Raw genomic sequence first — 13,848 nt, forward strand, 5'->3', positions numbered from 1 at the left:
CCTACACTATGCCAGGGACATGCTCTCTATGAGAAAATGATGACGATAAGATACATAACGTTTCTGTTTTCAAAGAGCTTATATCTTATAGTGCTTCAGGGTCAATATGTTGAGTATAATCTATCCCCAGAGAAGGGTAATTCCAGTCCTTTGAAGTCTCCACTTAGATGGGTTTGACAATATTTCAGTATGGCCATCTGGTCTTGTATTGTGTTATGTTCTTTACCGAGTGACAATAATGTATTACGGAGACCCTCTGGAATGGCCAGGACTAGCTACAGATTCGCAGGACCCCAGGCAAAATAAAAATGAGGCCCCTGGCTCAAAAAATTTAAAGATTTTTGAGATGATGATACTTGAGGATTTAATTAAGCTCAGGGTCATGCTGAGGGTGGGGGGGCCTGTGTGACTACAGGACCTGGCCCTCGTTGTGGTTGTATAGACCCACCAAAACCTGGAAAACTACTTCTCTTCAACTAAGATCAGACTAATGGGAAAATGTGAGTTACAGAGTCAGATGAAGACGTGAGAATGGTATTGCTTTTATTTCTAATAACAGAGAGGGAAGAAATGATGTAACACTATTAAGGAGTTGTTTCATTTTATAAATATTCACCGAGTGCCTCTTATATGCCCAGTACTGTAGTAGGAGCTGAGGATACACTGGAAAACACAATAGACCATGCACTATTGTGGACCATACACTACCCATGTGGAAAACAGATAATAAATTAAAAAAAGGAATAAATAAATATCATTGATTATGGACTACTGATGCCACATTGAAGCCACTAGACTGGGCCCTTATCGGGAAGGAAAGGACAGAGGACGTTACTTGTACTGGTCAAGGAGGGCCTCCTTGTGGTGTTACCTAACATAAGGCTTTTGAGCACTGCATTTGGAGAGAAAGAGCGAATTCTAGCTTCTTCACTTACTAGTTATGGGATTTGGGGCAAAGTCACGTAACTGTCTTCTGCCTCAGTTTCCTTATGTAAAATGAGAATAACAATAGTATAAACCTTATAAGGTCATGTGAAAATTGAATTAAGTGAGTTAATTAGGTGCTGTTTTTCAAGTTAAAGATAAATAATGGACTTTCCAGCCAAGGAGGAATCATTCTTGCAGAGAGCTGTGAGGAGAATCCCTGGCTGAAGAAATAATAATTGGAAATGCTCTGGGGTATTTCAAGAACCAGCCAGAGGCCACTGTACGGGGTGCAGAGCACGGGAGAGACACAGGGCTATGGAAGGGAGCATGGGGGCGGGGGGAAGGGGCCAGATTTGGAATTAGAAAGCTAATTTCCTGCACAAAAGATAATGACTGATACCATTTCACATACCTTGTAAACCAAATAGACTCATTTATTTGAATCAGAAAACATATCAGAAACAGCTAAAGCTAGCTGGCTTCCCATCTGTTTTTCTTTAATGGCTGATTGCAAATGATTTTTTCCAATGCATGAGTGGAACAGTCACCAAAAGAAATAACTTAGTAATACTGAAAAAAACACACCCAAGTCTCTGACACAGAGTGTTACATTCCTAATGCAACACAAAGGTCACCTGCAAAGCCTAAAACAGGCTCCAATGCATTTCTAGGAATGACCATGAAGTTACTCTGCCTTGTAAAGTTTTGTCACCATTTTATTGTCCCCACCTTCACATTCAGGTCACTGCCATCCATGGACACATACTTCTGCAGCCCATGTGACATAAACAGAGCAGAATCTCTTTACCAGATAAACCAACTTTGTTATCAATAATCAAAAGCTAGCCAAATTCCACATACCACTGATGGCTCGCATGTTTTACCAAAGAAGAAATCTAGGGAGAGAAAGAAAAGCCAAAACCCCAGAGGATAAGTTAAGAAAGAAGGAGATGGCATAAGGTCTCATAAACAACTCTACCTTGGGCAGCTAACTCTTTCCACCGTTCTTTGTTCTGCTGGATGATGTCCACCAGGTTGTTTTTGAAGCTCTGTAGGTCTACGCTTGTAAGGGAGTAGTCTGGGGAATAGGTTCCATCGTTCATGGTGCCTTTCATATTTGATCGTCTAAACAAATCAACGCTGTGGACAGAATAAAGGTGCTGAGGCTAATAATTACAACCAGAAAAAAAAAAAAAAAAGCCCAGAAAACACCAAGGTCAAGATATGAAATGAGGGAGCAAAGCCTGAAACACTTTACAAAACCAACTGCAGACTCAGAATGGCAGGTGTTCAGGCCCAGTGTGGAGCATGCATCAGGGATGCTCACGTCCCTCCTTTTTCCTCTCATGGAGAGGCCCGGACTCTGGCTGGAAGTCCCTGGGTGGGTCAAGGACCCCCAGAGCAGCAGGTTGGAGCACTCTTGCATCATGGGGTGGTGAGGCCCTGGTTAGAACAGTGGAAACTTGAGGTGAGCTGACTCAGTGGAGAGTCCACTGGTGAACATTACTAAAGGGGCATCACGATTCTGGAGCCCTGAGGGGGGCTAATCTGAATCTTTCTCAGGTAGAACATTTCCTCAGTGCCCTCACTGGGGCAACATGTAGGGAGCCTGCTGATGTGCCATTAGCAAAAGTTGCATGTTCAGATGGGTAAGAATTTAGCATGATTAGTTTGCAACAGGAAGCTTTAAATAATATGCCTTAACAAATTTATCTATGAAAAATGCTCAGCTTGGAATCCTGTAAGTGATTGTATATATAATGGATGTTACTGTTACATGTTAGACGCAGCTGTTGTACCCACATCAGCTCTAAGCCTTCTTTTGGTATAGGCATCTCCCCAGATGTACAAGTGGGTTGTAACGGATTTGCTTGTAAGCAAACTGACACAACTATATATGTTAATATTCAAGGCATAATACATACATTTGCATGAAAATTGAGATATTTTCATTCTCTTGCGTATTGAATACTCTTATGTTATACTCCTCAGTTAGTAGTTTTATAGATTTTGCAGCGGACATCAAGTAATTTCAAAGGCAGATGCAATATCACATCTAGCCACTAGGTGGCAATACTACCTAACAATTCTTTAAAGATGGCCTGCCCTGCTGTAAGACATAGTAGGATAATCTTAAGTGAAAGGTTATTATTAAACAGCACAAAGATTTAAAAAAAAAAAAAAAAAGATGCAGTAAAGGAGAAAATATCAAACCTGCTTGCCCCATAGGAAGAAGTGTCTGTTTTTGAGGCTTCCTCTATAAGAGGAGTAATAATTTTCTCTGTTGAGTCTGTCAGAAGAGAAAATGTTGGCTCTACTATGAAATCAATGAAACCTACAAAAACAAACAAACAAACAAAAGATAGTTTGAAATACTACATTTCTTGAATTCTAAAATCTGTAATAATGAAGAGTCTGATGCACCTGATAGTAATTATCAGCTACAATTCTGATTCGGTTTACCCCTTGCAATTATTTTTAATCCAAAAACATAATCTTTAGAGATAGTTTAATAGCTCTATAGCTCTAAAAAAATAATCTCCCAATAGTGGAAGTGATACAATTTTAAGCCTGATAACTCGTGTATATTGGCTTTCCTATTTAATACTCAGTTTTATACTCTTGTTAACAATTCAATTCTAACCAGAGTGAATATAATTTCCTCTCAGTGAGAGGGATCATTACTTTTCTTAAAGATCCCACTTGCTTGTTGAATTTATTACTCATTAACAAAAAATAATATCTAAGCTCCAAATAAACGAAATAACTGAAGTTTTTTTCTCAGGCCACAGGAAGGCAACTGCTTTTTCCCCTCTTACTGTATCAGTCGGAGCTTTCTGCCAGTGTGTTAATATTTCAGATTGCTGTTTGTTATTCTCTGGATGAAAAGTATTAGTTCACAGCATGTGGGCGTGTTCTGTCAAATCAGTGAAGAGAACAGTAACATCTCTGGAAGACAGCATTATTCCCACCACCTTGAGTTGTCAGGATGAATAAAGACTTTAAAGTACTCATTGAGATAGAACATGACACACAGAGAGAAGGGGGCACTGTCCTCCAGGGAGCCCTACCCGCCTGGTGTTTAGGTGGAGGAGGAGACAACCTATTGTACACTCTGTATACACATACTTAGTACGCATCCCTGGAGAGGTGGGCCACTGGAAATTGAGCTTGTGGCCTCACACACACTTGCAAGCTATGGACGGTCATCTGAATATAAGAGGAAACTGGAAGGAGGCTTTTTAATTGATACTGTGCCCAGAAATATCTACATTTGAAGATTACCCCCTCCATCAGATACAAATAATTCACATTTCAAGTAATTGGATTAGTAATATTATGTATTAGGGTGCCTTTTTTTTTTTTTTTTTTTAAAGAGGGAGAAACAGAATCCCAAGCAGGCTCCACCGGGCTGGAGTCCACAGGGGCTCAGTCTCACAACCCTGAAATCATGGCCCCAGCCAAAACCAAGAGCCGAACATGTAAATGAGCCCCCCAGGCACCCCTAAGGTGCATTTTTAACTCAAGAAAACTTCAATAGTTTTATATTTTGATTGATGCCTTCGACTCAAAGCAATGTTAATTGGCCACCAGTGTGCTACTTCCAGTTCTTTCTGTGGTTTTAAATGCCTGGGATATGGAGACTTGCAGATGATGTGTCACCTCCACTAACAGGGTAGCAATTTATATTATAGCAACAAGCCTCAGAAACTTCCTTTCTTCCCAGCTTGCCTGAGGAGGGGTTTAGCCTGCCACCCTCACACCTGCTAAACAATGGTAGGCACCTGTGTTAAGGTAGCTAGAAAAATGGCTTTTGGAATTTGGATGGGAAGGGGCAAAGGTCAGAGCAAGAAGGTTTCTGACAGTTGACTGGGGCTTTGTAGGACTTGGTGCTGAAGCAGCTAGAGAGGTTAGGCGGCAATCCTTATGTTTATTAATCTTACAGTTCAGTAATGAAGATGCTGACTCTGGGAATAACTATTACAATATTTGGACCAGGCATCATAGCTACATAGTTTTAATAATGGGCTGAACTTGCTGGGTCATCTACTTATATCAAAAGAATTTTTTTTCTGAAGGAATATAAGCTACTATATGAAATATATATTGCAAACTTAGTGATAACAACACAGATAGACTAATATTTTCATTGAATTTTCCTACACACAAAGGATTAAATTACAGATTACAATCGTCAGGAACAAAACACAAAAAAATGTTGTCTCTTACACAAGAAGAAAGTCCATTATTTGTAAAAAGGTTACAAATCAAGTAACAATTACATTTACTGATACTGCTTGACTGATGCGTTTTGTGAGACCTTTTTCAAAAGTCTTATCATTTAGCACCATACAGATCCGTCTAAAGATCAAATTTATTATGAATAAGAAGTGAGGTTTTCGGGTTGTTGCCCTTTTGACAACATGGTTTATCATTTGAAAACTGGCTTGCACATACCCACCCTCCATAACCATTATTCTTAAGCAGTACCTATTTGTGACTGGGCCACCATCGTTGACTTCCGATCACAAAGTGGGGAAAATGGAAGTCCTAATTCAGCTTCTTTATCTCCCTGTGAAAGGAAAGCTCATTAGTACAAATTTGGGTTGGAGATGCTTAGATAATGAGCAGTCTAGATACAAAGTCTAAAAAAAGCCACAGCTTTATTGTAATTGGCACTGTTTTTATTTAATTTTTATAAAAGCAGAGGGATAGTCCAAGTTGATGTAATTTTACTCAGTCTCCTTTTGAGCACATAATATGTAGGTGAAGGGAAAAAAATGAGCATTTCAGCACGTGGAGACGCTGCTTTGGCATCACAACCCTGTTACTGTGAAGAGACAAACCTTTGCTCTTTGGAAATTTCCACACTTGCCAGAAAATAGTCATCTCTGTGTGTTATTTGGCATTTAATTAACAATCAAGCTCGTGGATTTTCATGCTTTTTTTCTCCCCCCAGGCCAAATACGTCACAGATCTTCAGTATAAAGACTTCATGATTGTACCGCTTTTTGAAATTAAAAGTATATAAACATTTTGAAACATCTTTCCACTTATTAACCAATTTTAATTGAATCTTCCACAGCAAATAGTGAAGAATATCTTCAACATTCTTACATTCCGTGTGCGTCATTTTATTTTATTCTATTCTCAGAAAATTGAAATGTCAATGATTTTTATTATTTGATCTTACCTATGGTAGGCTAATTGAGCACATATATTAAACAATTCCATTTATGTTTGGGTTCAGCATCACAAGAACTAATTCAGTTTTCATCTCCTAAAATAAAGGTGGCTGCTCTGGGCAAAACGTTCTCTTCACACGGTTTATCAAACATCAAACATAGGTTCTTTCCTATGCATTCAAGGGTATGTGCTTACAAAAGAAAGCTACTTCACTTGTTTCTCTTCACTTCAATTTTCTGGTATTTGAAAGAATGCCTCAGACTCTATTTTCTCCTAAGCTATTGGTTGTATATCTTCATGTACTCCACTGGCTTTGTGTAAGATCACAATTTAGGACACACGGTCAGGTTCTGAAATCAGAAGACAAAAGGGAGGGGCCTTCACTTTTGCTTTGCTGTGGAGCCCACATAACAATGGCGTGCCTGTCTGAGGAATTCCGAGTTCCCACTCGCTCTGTGTCCTTGAACAACTTTCCTCATGATCTTTACAACATCACGTCAGTATGTTTTATGGGCTTTACAATTTTTCATTGACAATGTTGTCTGGTGCACCTCTTCTAAACCATGCCTCTGATTGTAAGGAGCAGAAAGTTTGAAATCAGAATTGTTTGGAGGAAAATCTAGATATGGTCAGCAGAGAAGTAGGCAAAGTAGTTGCAAATGGCTATATTTTATTATGGCATGACTTAGAGAAAATAGGGAGTAGAATTTCCATGACCTCCTTCAGCAGCTGTGCTCCTTCCTTAGAGGATAACAACACCCATTCCATTTGGAATTAATATTAACATCCAGCTTAAGGGAAAGAGGACAAGGAATTATTAGTGCCATCAGCATTGGAACTACAAGATACACATTTGAATCCCTGCTGTTCAATGGTTTCTCTCTGTTACTTCAGATGGATCACAACCTTTGCTAAAATGAATTCTCCTCATATGTTACCTCACTTGGTAATTGTGGTTAACTCCTATCAGGAATGAAGATATCCTAGTATCTACCTAGTAGGATTATCGTCTAGTTATCTAAGTTATGTGAAGCCTAATAGTTGGAAAATAGTCATTAAATATTAGCAAATAAGAACCATACTTCGTATAGGTGAAGAGGATTGAGAGTACACTACCTGTGATGAGGAGTGGGTACTGCACAGAATTGTTGAATCACTATATTGTATACCTGAAGATAATATAACATTGTATGTTAAATCTACTGGGACTAAATTTTTAAAAAAGAACCATACTTCATCATAGCAAACATACAGAGCTGTGAGATATTTATGATGTCTAATGGATGGTGTTAAACCACAGGAAAAAGGATTGGTACTTAATCGAGCATGTGGCAGAGAGGCATTTCCTGCCTTCCCTCTATCCTCCGTTTTCTAGCAGGGAATGGACCTGACAGGAGTTCTGCTTTTGAAAGATTGATTTGTCAGCACTGTGGGGGATGATGAGAAGTGAATTGAAGATGACTCTTGGCTTCACACCTGAATGAATAGGAGTCTTTGGTGCCACGAATAGAAGTGAGACAAGATGAATGAGGGCTAGATTTGAAAACTATTATGGATTTGATTTTTAGCATATTGAGAATAAGGTACAAGAATAACATCGCTGTTTATGTTAAAATATAAATATTTTAGTGTTAAAATAGAAATAAATCTCCTCATGGACTTGGTGCGAAATGTGATACTGGAGATACTTATCTGATCTATGTAGGTACAACTGATTGGCTTTATTGATCAGGGGGCTGCTATTTGGTATTTAATAGCTATATTTTTATACTATATGACAGACGTTCTTTGTTCTAAAAATGATAATTTGGGCCTGAAGAAGACATTGTGATGAATTACCTTCCATGAGCTAAATTTTATAGAATGCTAGATGGCAACATTCTCATATAGGACTTAGGCATTTGACAGATATATGTAGGATTCCCCTTCCTATATTTGGAGTGAAAATTTTATATTCTATTTGCTTCTTATATTCCACAATGGAATTGGGGTATTAAATTTCCACTGCTAAAGCAAACTGAATGCTAAAGCACATTAATTATTTAATTTATTTATAAATATTTAAAATGTTATTCTGTAGGGTGAATTAAAGGCCATAAGTGCAGGATTAGAGGGGGCCTTATGGCCAGACTCAGAAGGCACCATAAACAAAATAGGACAAGGAGGGGGCTGAGATATGTAAAGGAGAGGGAAAGATATGTAAAGAGAAAGTTGGATTCCCTAAGTATAAATTTGACAAACTTTGTAATTTTCCTCTTTGTATCCCTGAATAGGGAACATTTACTTTCCATCAAGATGAAATCTGGGGTCAAGGCAATAGGCACTGTAAAAGTCAACTAGTTTTTCCTGGAAGATGTACTTTCATTTGAGGGCACTGCCTTCAGGAGGCCAAAAATGTACTTTCCAAAAAATCAGTAAAATACTGCATATACGTATATTTTGGTACATTGACTTTTACAGTGATTGGAGCAAAAATATAGGGCCCTAAGGCCACCAAACTCAATGAATTAATCAACGCCCCTCAATGCTGTTCCTGGATCCCCGCATCTGTTCTTGGGGATGAGACTGCAGGCAGGGAAGGGGAGAAAGTGACCCCAGCAACATGGAAACCCCAGGCAGCCTGCAGTGCTCGGGCTCCTGCCTGTCTTGGCAGTTCCCTTGGAGGTTGTTAAGGTTTCTTCTCTGAAAGGCCGCAACAAAGACCGATAATTATTTTTATGCTTTCCTAACAGTGTGAAATGCTCTGATCACTGTCAACAGGATGTCAACTCCATGACTTACTAGCACCATTTTTTCTTTTCTGCATTTTATCTGAAGCCAAAGCAATTTCTATAGCTTTCAAGAATTGAAGGAGATAGAAAAGGGTGAAGCATAGAAATCCTGAGAAACCTTTTGCATTGAAAACTAAGTTTTAATCACAGAAGCCATACCACCAATAAATATACAGGAAGCTCCTGACTGTAGACCTGGGGGCTACTCTAAGGTCAAGGGTGAATTCTAGGGGCCACTAATTCTATAGGGGAATTTAACGGAGGAGAGGGGAAGAAGCAATAATTTAGCCCTTTTTGGGACAACTTACTTAAGGGATTTAAGCCACCTACTTATCTTCTTTCCTTCTAAAAATGGTCCTTCTAAATTCTAGAAAGCCACCAAAGCTATCTAAAAATTTAATAATTATTACAGCTAACATATTCACTTTCAACAAAATTTATGATATGGTATAAATGTATTTTGTGAGTTAAATTTTGTAGAACATTAGTACCCCTCGTATAATACTTGCATGTTTCTTAAAACTATGAGATTTGATTTTTACATTTAAAGTTATTATCCTGGCTCATAGCAAGTGTTCTTTATAGTGATGAATTTTTTTTGGTTGTGTCTGAATTTTTGATCCCAAGATCCTTGGCTGAGAATGCACTAAGTACATTTTTATTACTGTGGGAAATACAATCTATTTTGAAATGACACACTTTATACTACTTCTAGCAATGCTGAAGAACATAAGGGGCCTGACGATATACAATTTAAAATAAACAAATAAAATAATTATTTTTCCTTCCCTCTCCAAAAAATTGCATTCCCAATCATTTGTTTGACAAGGTAATACTTATTGGTAAATGGAGATTTTACATAAATGTCATTTTTTAAAATGTGTCACAAAACAACTAGTTGAAAAAGAGAAAATTCACTTAGTTATTGGGTTCATATAATATGACACATGAACAAATGTTAACGGCAGGAAGTAGTTCTTTTAACTTTATTTGTAGTAATTCCTTATTATCTTGCCAAACTAATATGTCTGCTTAAGGAGAGAATAAAAAGCAAAAACCTGTCTTCCTGTACTAATGCTTTTTCCTGGGCCAGTCCCTCCACCTCTGATCTCTGTCACATCAGTCATAGTTAAAATGAAAGGAGCATCTCCCAAATTCACACATTACAGTCAGAGGGCAGAGGCACCTGTGTTGATCTACATCAGCACTCGAGGAGAGGACATTAGCTCTATTGACGAATATCACAATCATGCTGTGAAACATGCTTTGGAGATGAGGACCTGCTTTATCGTCAGTTGCTTACTGAAGATGGAAATAGGTTTCTCAAGGCTGCAAAATCTAGATACAATTCTGATCGTCTCAGGCTACAGTTTCTCATGGATTTAGAAGGTACACTTAAAGTAGCTATGCCAAGAGTTGGGGTGACATTGATGAATTTTAAAGGATGGTACAGATAGTTTGGTCTACATTGGTTTGTCTTCCAGAAATACCTTGTGTTTTAAAAATTCTTAATATTGATTTAAGCCCTTTTGTTAGATAAAATGAACTTAGTGGACAAATTAATAAGAAAGTGACTTAGAAGTCAACACACCGCAAAATTCCTCTGCATTCTTCTGAAACAGTAAATCACACATGTATATATATATATATATGTACATGTACCTACATGTATGTATGTATATGCGTGTATTTACATGTGTACACACACATACACACACCCCCAAAGGGCTACAGTATGGGATATGACAAAGAACAAGAGTCCTGTGAGATTCATTTAGTTAATTGAATGCATCGAAACATTTTAGCTATTGGCATCAATGTCATATGTTAACATAAGTCTCATAAAGATAAGCTTGTTTTGCTTGTGAACATGTTTGTTGGTAGTACAAACTCACTTGTTTTGACCTTCACCTGTTTTGCTATATCTCTTTCTGAAGGGGATTTGAAAGTCACTTACTTTTAGAAGTCCAGAGACTGAGAAATATAAGATTCTATTATTAAAAGCTTAAGTCCTAAATCAACTTATTATGATCTGAAAGGAATTTCAGAGTTGAAGAGAAGAGGGAATGCTAGTAGAGACAATTTGATTTTATAACAGCCCATATTAACATATATGCTTTACTCTCCTTTGAGCTGTATTTTACACTAAGGTCACTCAAGCGAAGACTGTCATTTCTGAACATTCTGGGATGATAAAAATGCCTATCATTGCCCATCAAGAATATTGTAAAAACAAAACAAAACAAAAACCTGACCCTTTCTTATTCTAACACAGTCTGAAAAATGCAGATCATAAAAACATTCCAGGGGCGCCTGGGTGGCTCAGTGGGTTAAAGCCGCTGCCTTCGGCTCAGGTCATGATCCCAGGGTCCTGGGATCGAGCCCCGCATCGGGCTCTCTGCTCAGCGGGGAGCCTGCTTCCCTTCCTCTCTCTGCCTGCCTCTCTGCCTCCTTGTGATCTCTGTCTGTCAAATAAATAAATCCTTAAAAAAAAAAAAACAAAAACACAACATTCCAAATATCATGATGCTATACCTATTCTAAGACTTGACCTTTCGTGTTGTGTGCATCTTAATCTCCCCTTAGATGTCTGAGCCACTGTTTATCAGGTGCTGAGAACGACAGAATTTCTCAATAGCTGTATGAAACAGTTTCCTTCTACTTGCATTTCAGATGTCAAAAATCAGGGCGTGCTGGAAGCTTCATCATTAATATTAGTGACCTTTCTAGCAAAATCAAGGATATATTGAACTTCAAAAACACCTGGACTTGATTTCCTTAAATTCATTATTCTCATGGTTCTGTAAGGTATTTTTGGTCTTGTTTGAAATCAGTAAAAGACAGCGATAATAAAAGTCATGATACTATTTGGATATCAGTAATCTTCAAGAGTCTCTGGAGTTTATTAGAGACTTTTCTTAACTGTTCTTTTTTTAAAGCTCAAGTCATTGATGAAACACCTTTATTCTGACATATTCTTTTTTAAGTCAAGGAAAAACTTATTGCACAAATCTTAAAAGCATAAATTATGAACACATTTGTATAATTAACAATTAGCATATAAAACATTTCCATCACCTCCGGAAGTTCCCTTAACGTTTTCCAGTGACTCTCACCTCCTATAGACACCCATTATTCAAATTTCAATCACCAGAGATTAATTTTGTTAATTTTGAACTTCATATAAATGGAATCATACAGTATTTATTTTTGGAAGTTTATCCTGGTTTGTATCATTAGTCCATTTTTTATTTTTATTTTTTTTTTAAAGGAAGGCTTTGCCTTTTTTTTTTTTTAAGATTTTTATTTATTTATTTGACAGACAGAGATTACAAGTAGACAGAGAGAGAGAGGGAGGGAGGGGGAAGCAGGTTCACTGCTGAGCAGAGATCCCGATGCAGGGCTCGATCCCAGGACCCTGAGATCATGACCTGAGCCGTAGGCAGACGCTTTAACCCCTGAGCCACCCAGGCGCCCCATCATTAGTCCATTTTTTAACTGTTGCATGGTATTCCACTGTATGACTAAACCATTTCTATTTCTGATGCTAAATTGGACTGTTTCTAATATTGTGCCATCATAAGTAATAAGTAATACTATTATGACTACTCCACATCTGGTGGGCATAAGAACCAATTTTTCCGAGTTTTACATCTGTGGGTGGACATGCTGCATCATAGGGAAGATTAAGTTTTACTTTAGTGAATGTTAACCAGTAGTTTTCAGATGAGTTGTAATGATTTATACTTCCACCAGCAATGCCTGGACTTCCAGCTGGGGTCCAGTTGTTCCACATCCTCAATAATGCTTAGTATTTTCAGTCCTTTTAATTCTAGCTATTATGGTGAGGATGTAGAGGTACCTCATTGTGCTTTAATATGCAATTCTTTGATAACCAATGATAATGAGAGTACTTGTATGTGTTTATTACTCATTTGTGTATTTTCTTTTATGTGGTATCTGATCAAATTAGACTAAATTTTTAAAAATTTTACTTATTTTTTATTAAAAAATTTGTAAGATTTGTAGGAGTTCCTTATATAATCTGTGAACAAGCTCTTGGACAGATATTTGTAGTACAAATTTTTTTTCTCACTCTATGGCTTGCCTTAATGGTATTTTTGGAAGAGAAAAAGCTTTAAAATTCACTCTTGTCCACTTTACCAATTTTTTTTTCTTTTTTAGGTAGTACTTTTTGTGTCTTCTCTAAGAAATATTTGGCTACTCCCAAGGTTAGAGATATTCTCCTAAGTTTTCCTCTAGAACCTTTAGAGTCAGATTTTATATAAGGCTGTGGTCAAACTTGAATTAATACTTGTATAAGGGACAATATTCCTTTTCTCCCATATATTTACTAAGTATCATTTCATTGCTATTTACAAACTTTCCTTTCTCCATTTAACTGTTTCGTTGTTTTTGTAGAAAATCAAACAACCATATAAGTATGGGATCACTATTCTGTTTTATTGATCTATTTGCCTGTTTACATGTTAATAACACACTACTTTGATGACTCTAGCTTTCTACTAAGTCATGTGATAAGGAGGTATAAATATTCCAATTTTCTCAGTCTTTTTCAAAATTGTTTTGGCCATTTTTAGATTCCTACATTTCCATGTTGATTTTAGGATCAGCTTTCTTTCAACTGCTACAAAGAAGTCTGTTACAATTTTTTTTTTAATTTTGAATTTTTTATTAACATATAATGTGTTATTAGCCCCAGGGGTACAGCTCTGTGAATCACCAGGTTTACATACTTCACAGCACTCACCATAGCACATACCCTCTGTTATAATTTTTTATAAAAATTATCCTAAGTATATTAATCAATTTTGGAAGAATTGACATCTTAACATGTTAATCCATTAATGTGGTATACCTTCCAATCTACATAGATAGGTCTTTAAAAATCTTCTTTCAACAATCTCCTGTGGTTCTCAGTGTTTAGATTTTATATGTATTT

General features: G+C 37.2%; 1 protein-coding gene across 6 annotated transcripts in view; it reads right to left on the reverse strand.

Annotated features, from left to right (window-relative positions):
• PDE1A (phosphodiesterase 1A) overlaps nt 1-13,848 on the reverse strand; it is a 337,449-nt gene that overhangs the window by 30,466 nt on the left and 293,135 nt on the right. For all 6 annotated transcript variants that reach the window (XM_032856066.1, XM_032856068.1, XM_032856064.1 and 3 more), the window contains 3 exons: nt 5,419-5,500; nt 3,142-3,262; nt 1,907-2,067 (listed from right to left, as the gene is read on the reverse strand). In XM_032856066.1, the coding sequence (XP_032711957.1) occupies nt 1,907-2,067; nt 3,142-3,262; nt 5,419-5,500 (364 nt within the window). The remainder of the gene's footprint in view (nt 1-1,906; nt 2,068-3,141; nt 3,263-5,418; nt 5,501-13,848) is intronic.

Source organism: Lontra canadensis, unplaced genomic scaffold, assembly GCF_010015895.1.
Source record: "Lontra canadensis isolate GAN:19392208 unplaced genomic scaffold, GSC_riverotter_1.0 scaffold11, whole genome shotgun sequence".
In the NCBI taxonomy this organism is placed as follows: domain Eukaryota; kingdom Metazoa; phylum Chordata; class Mammalia; order Carnivora; family Mustelidae; genus Lontra; species Lontra canadensis.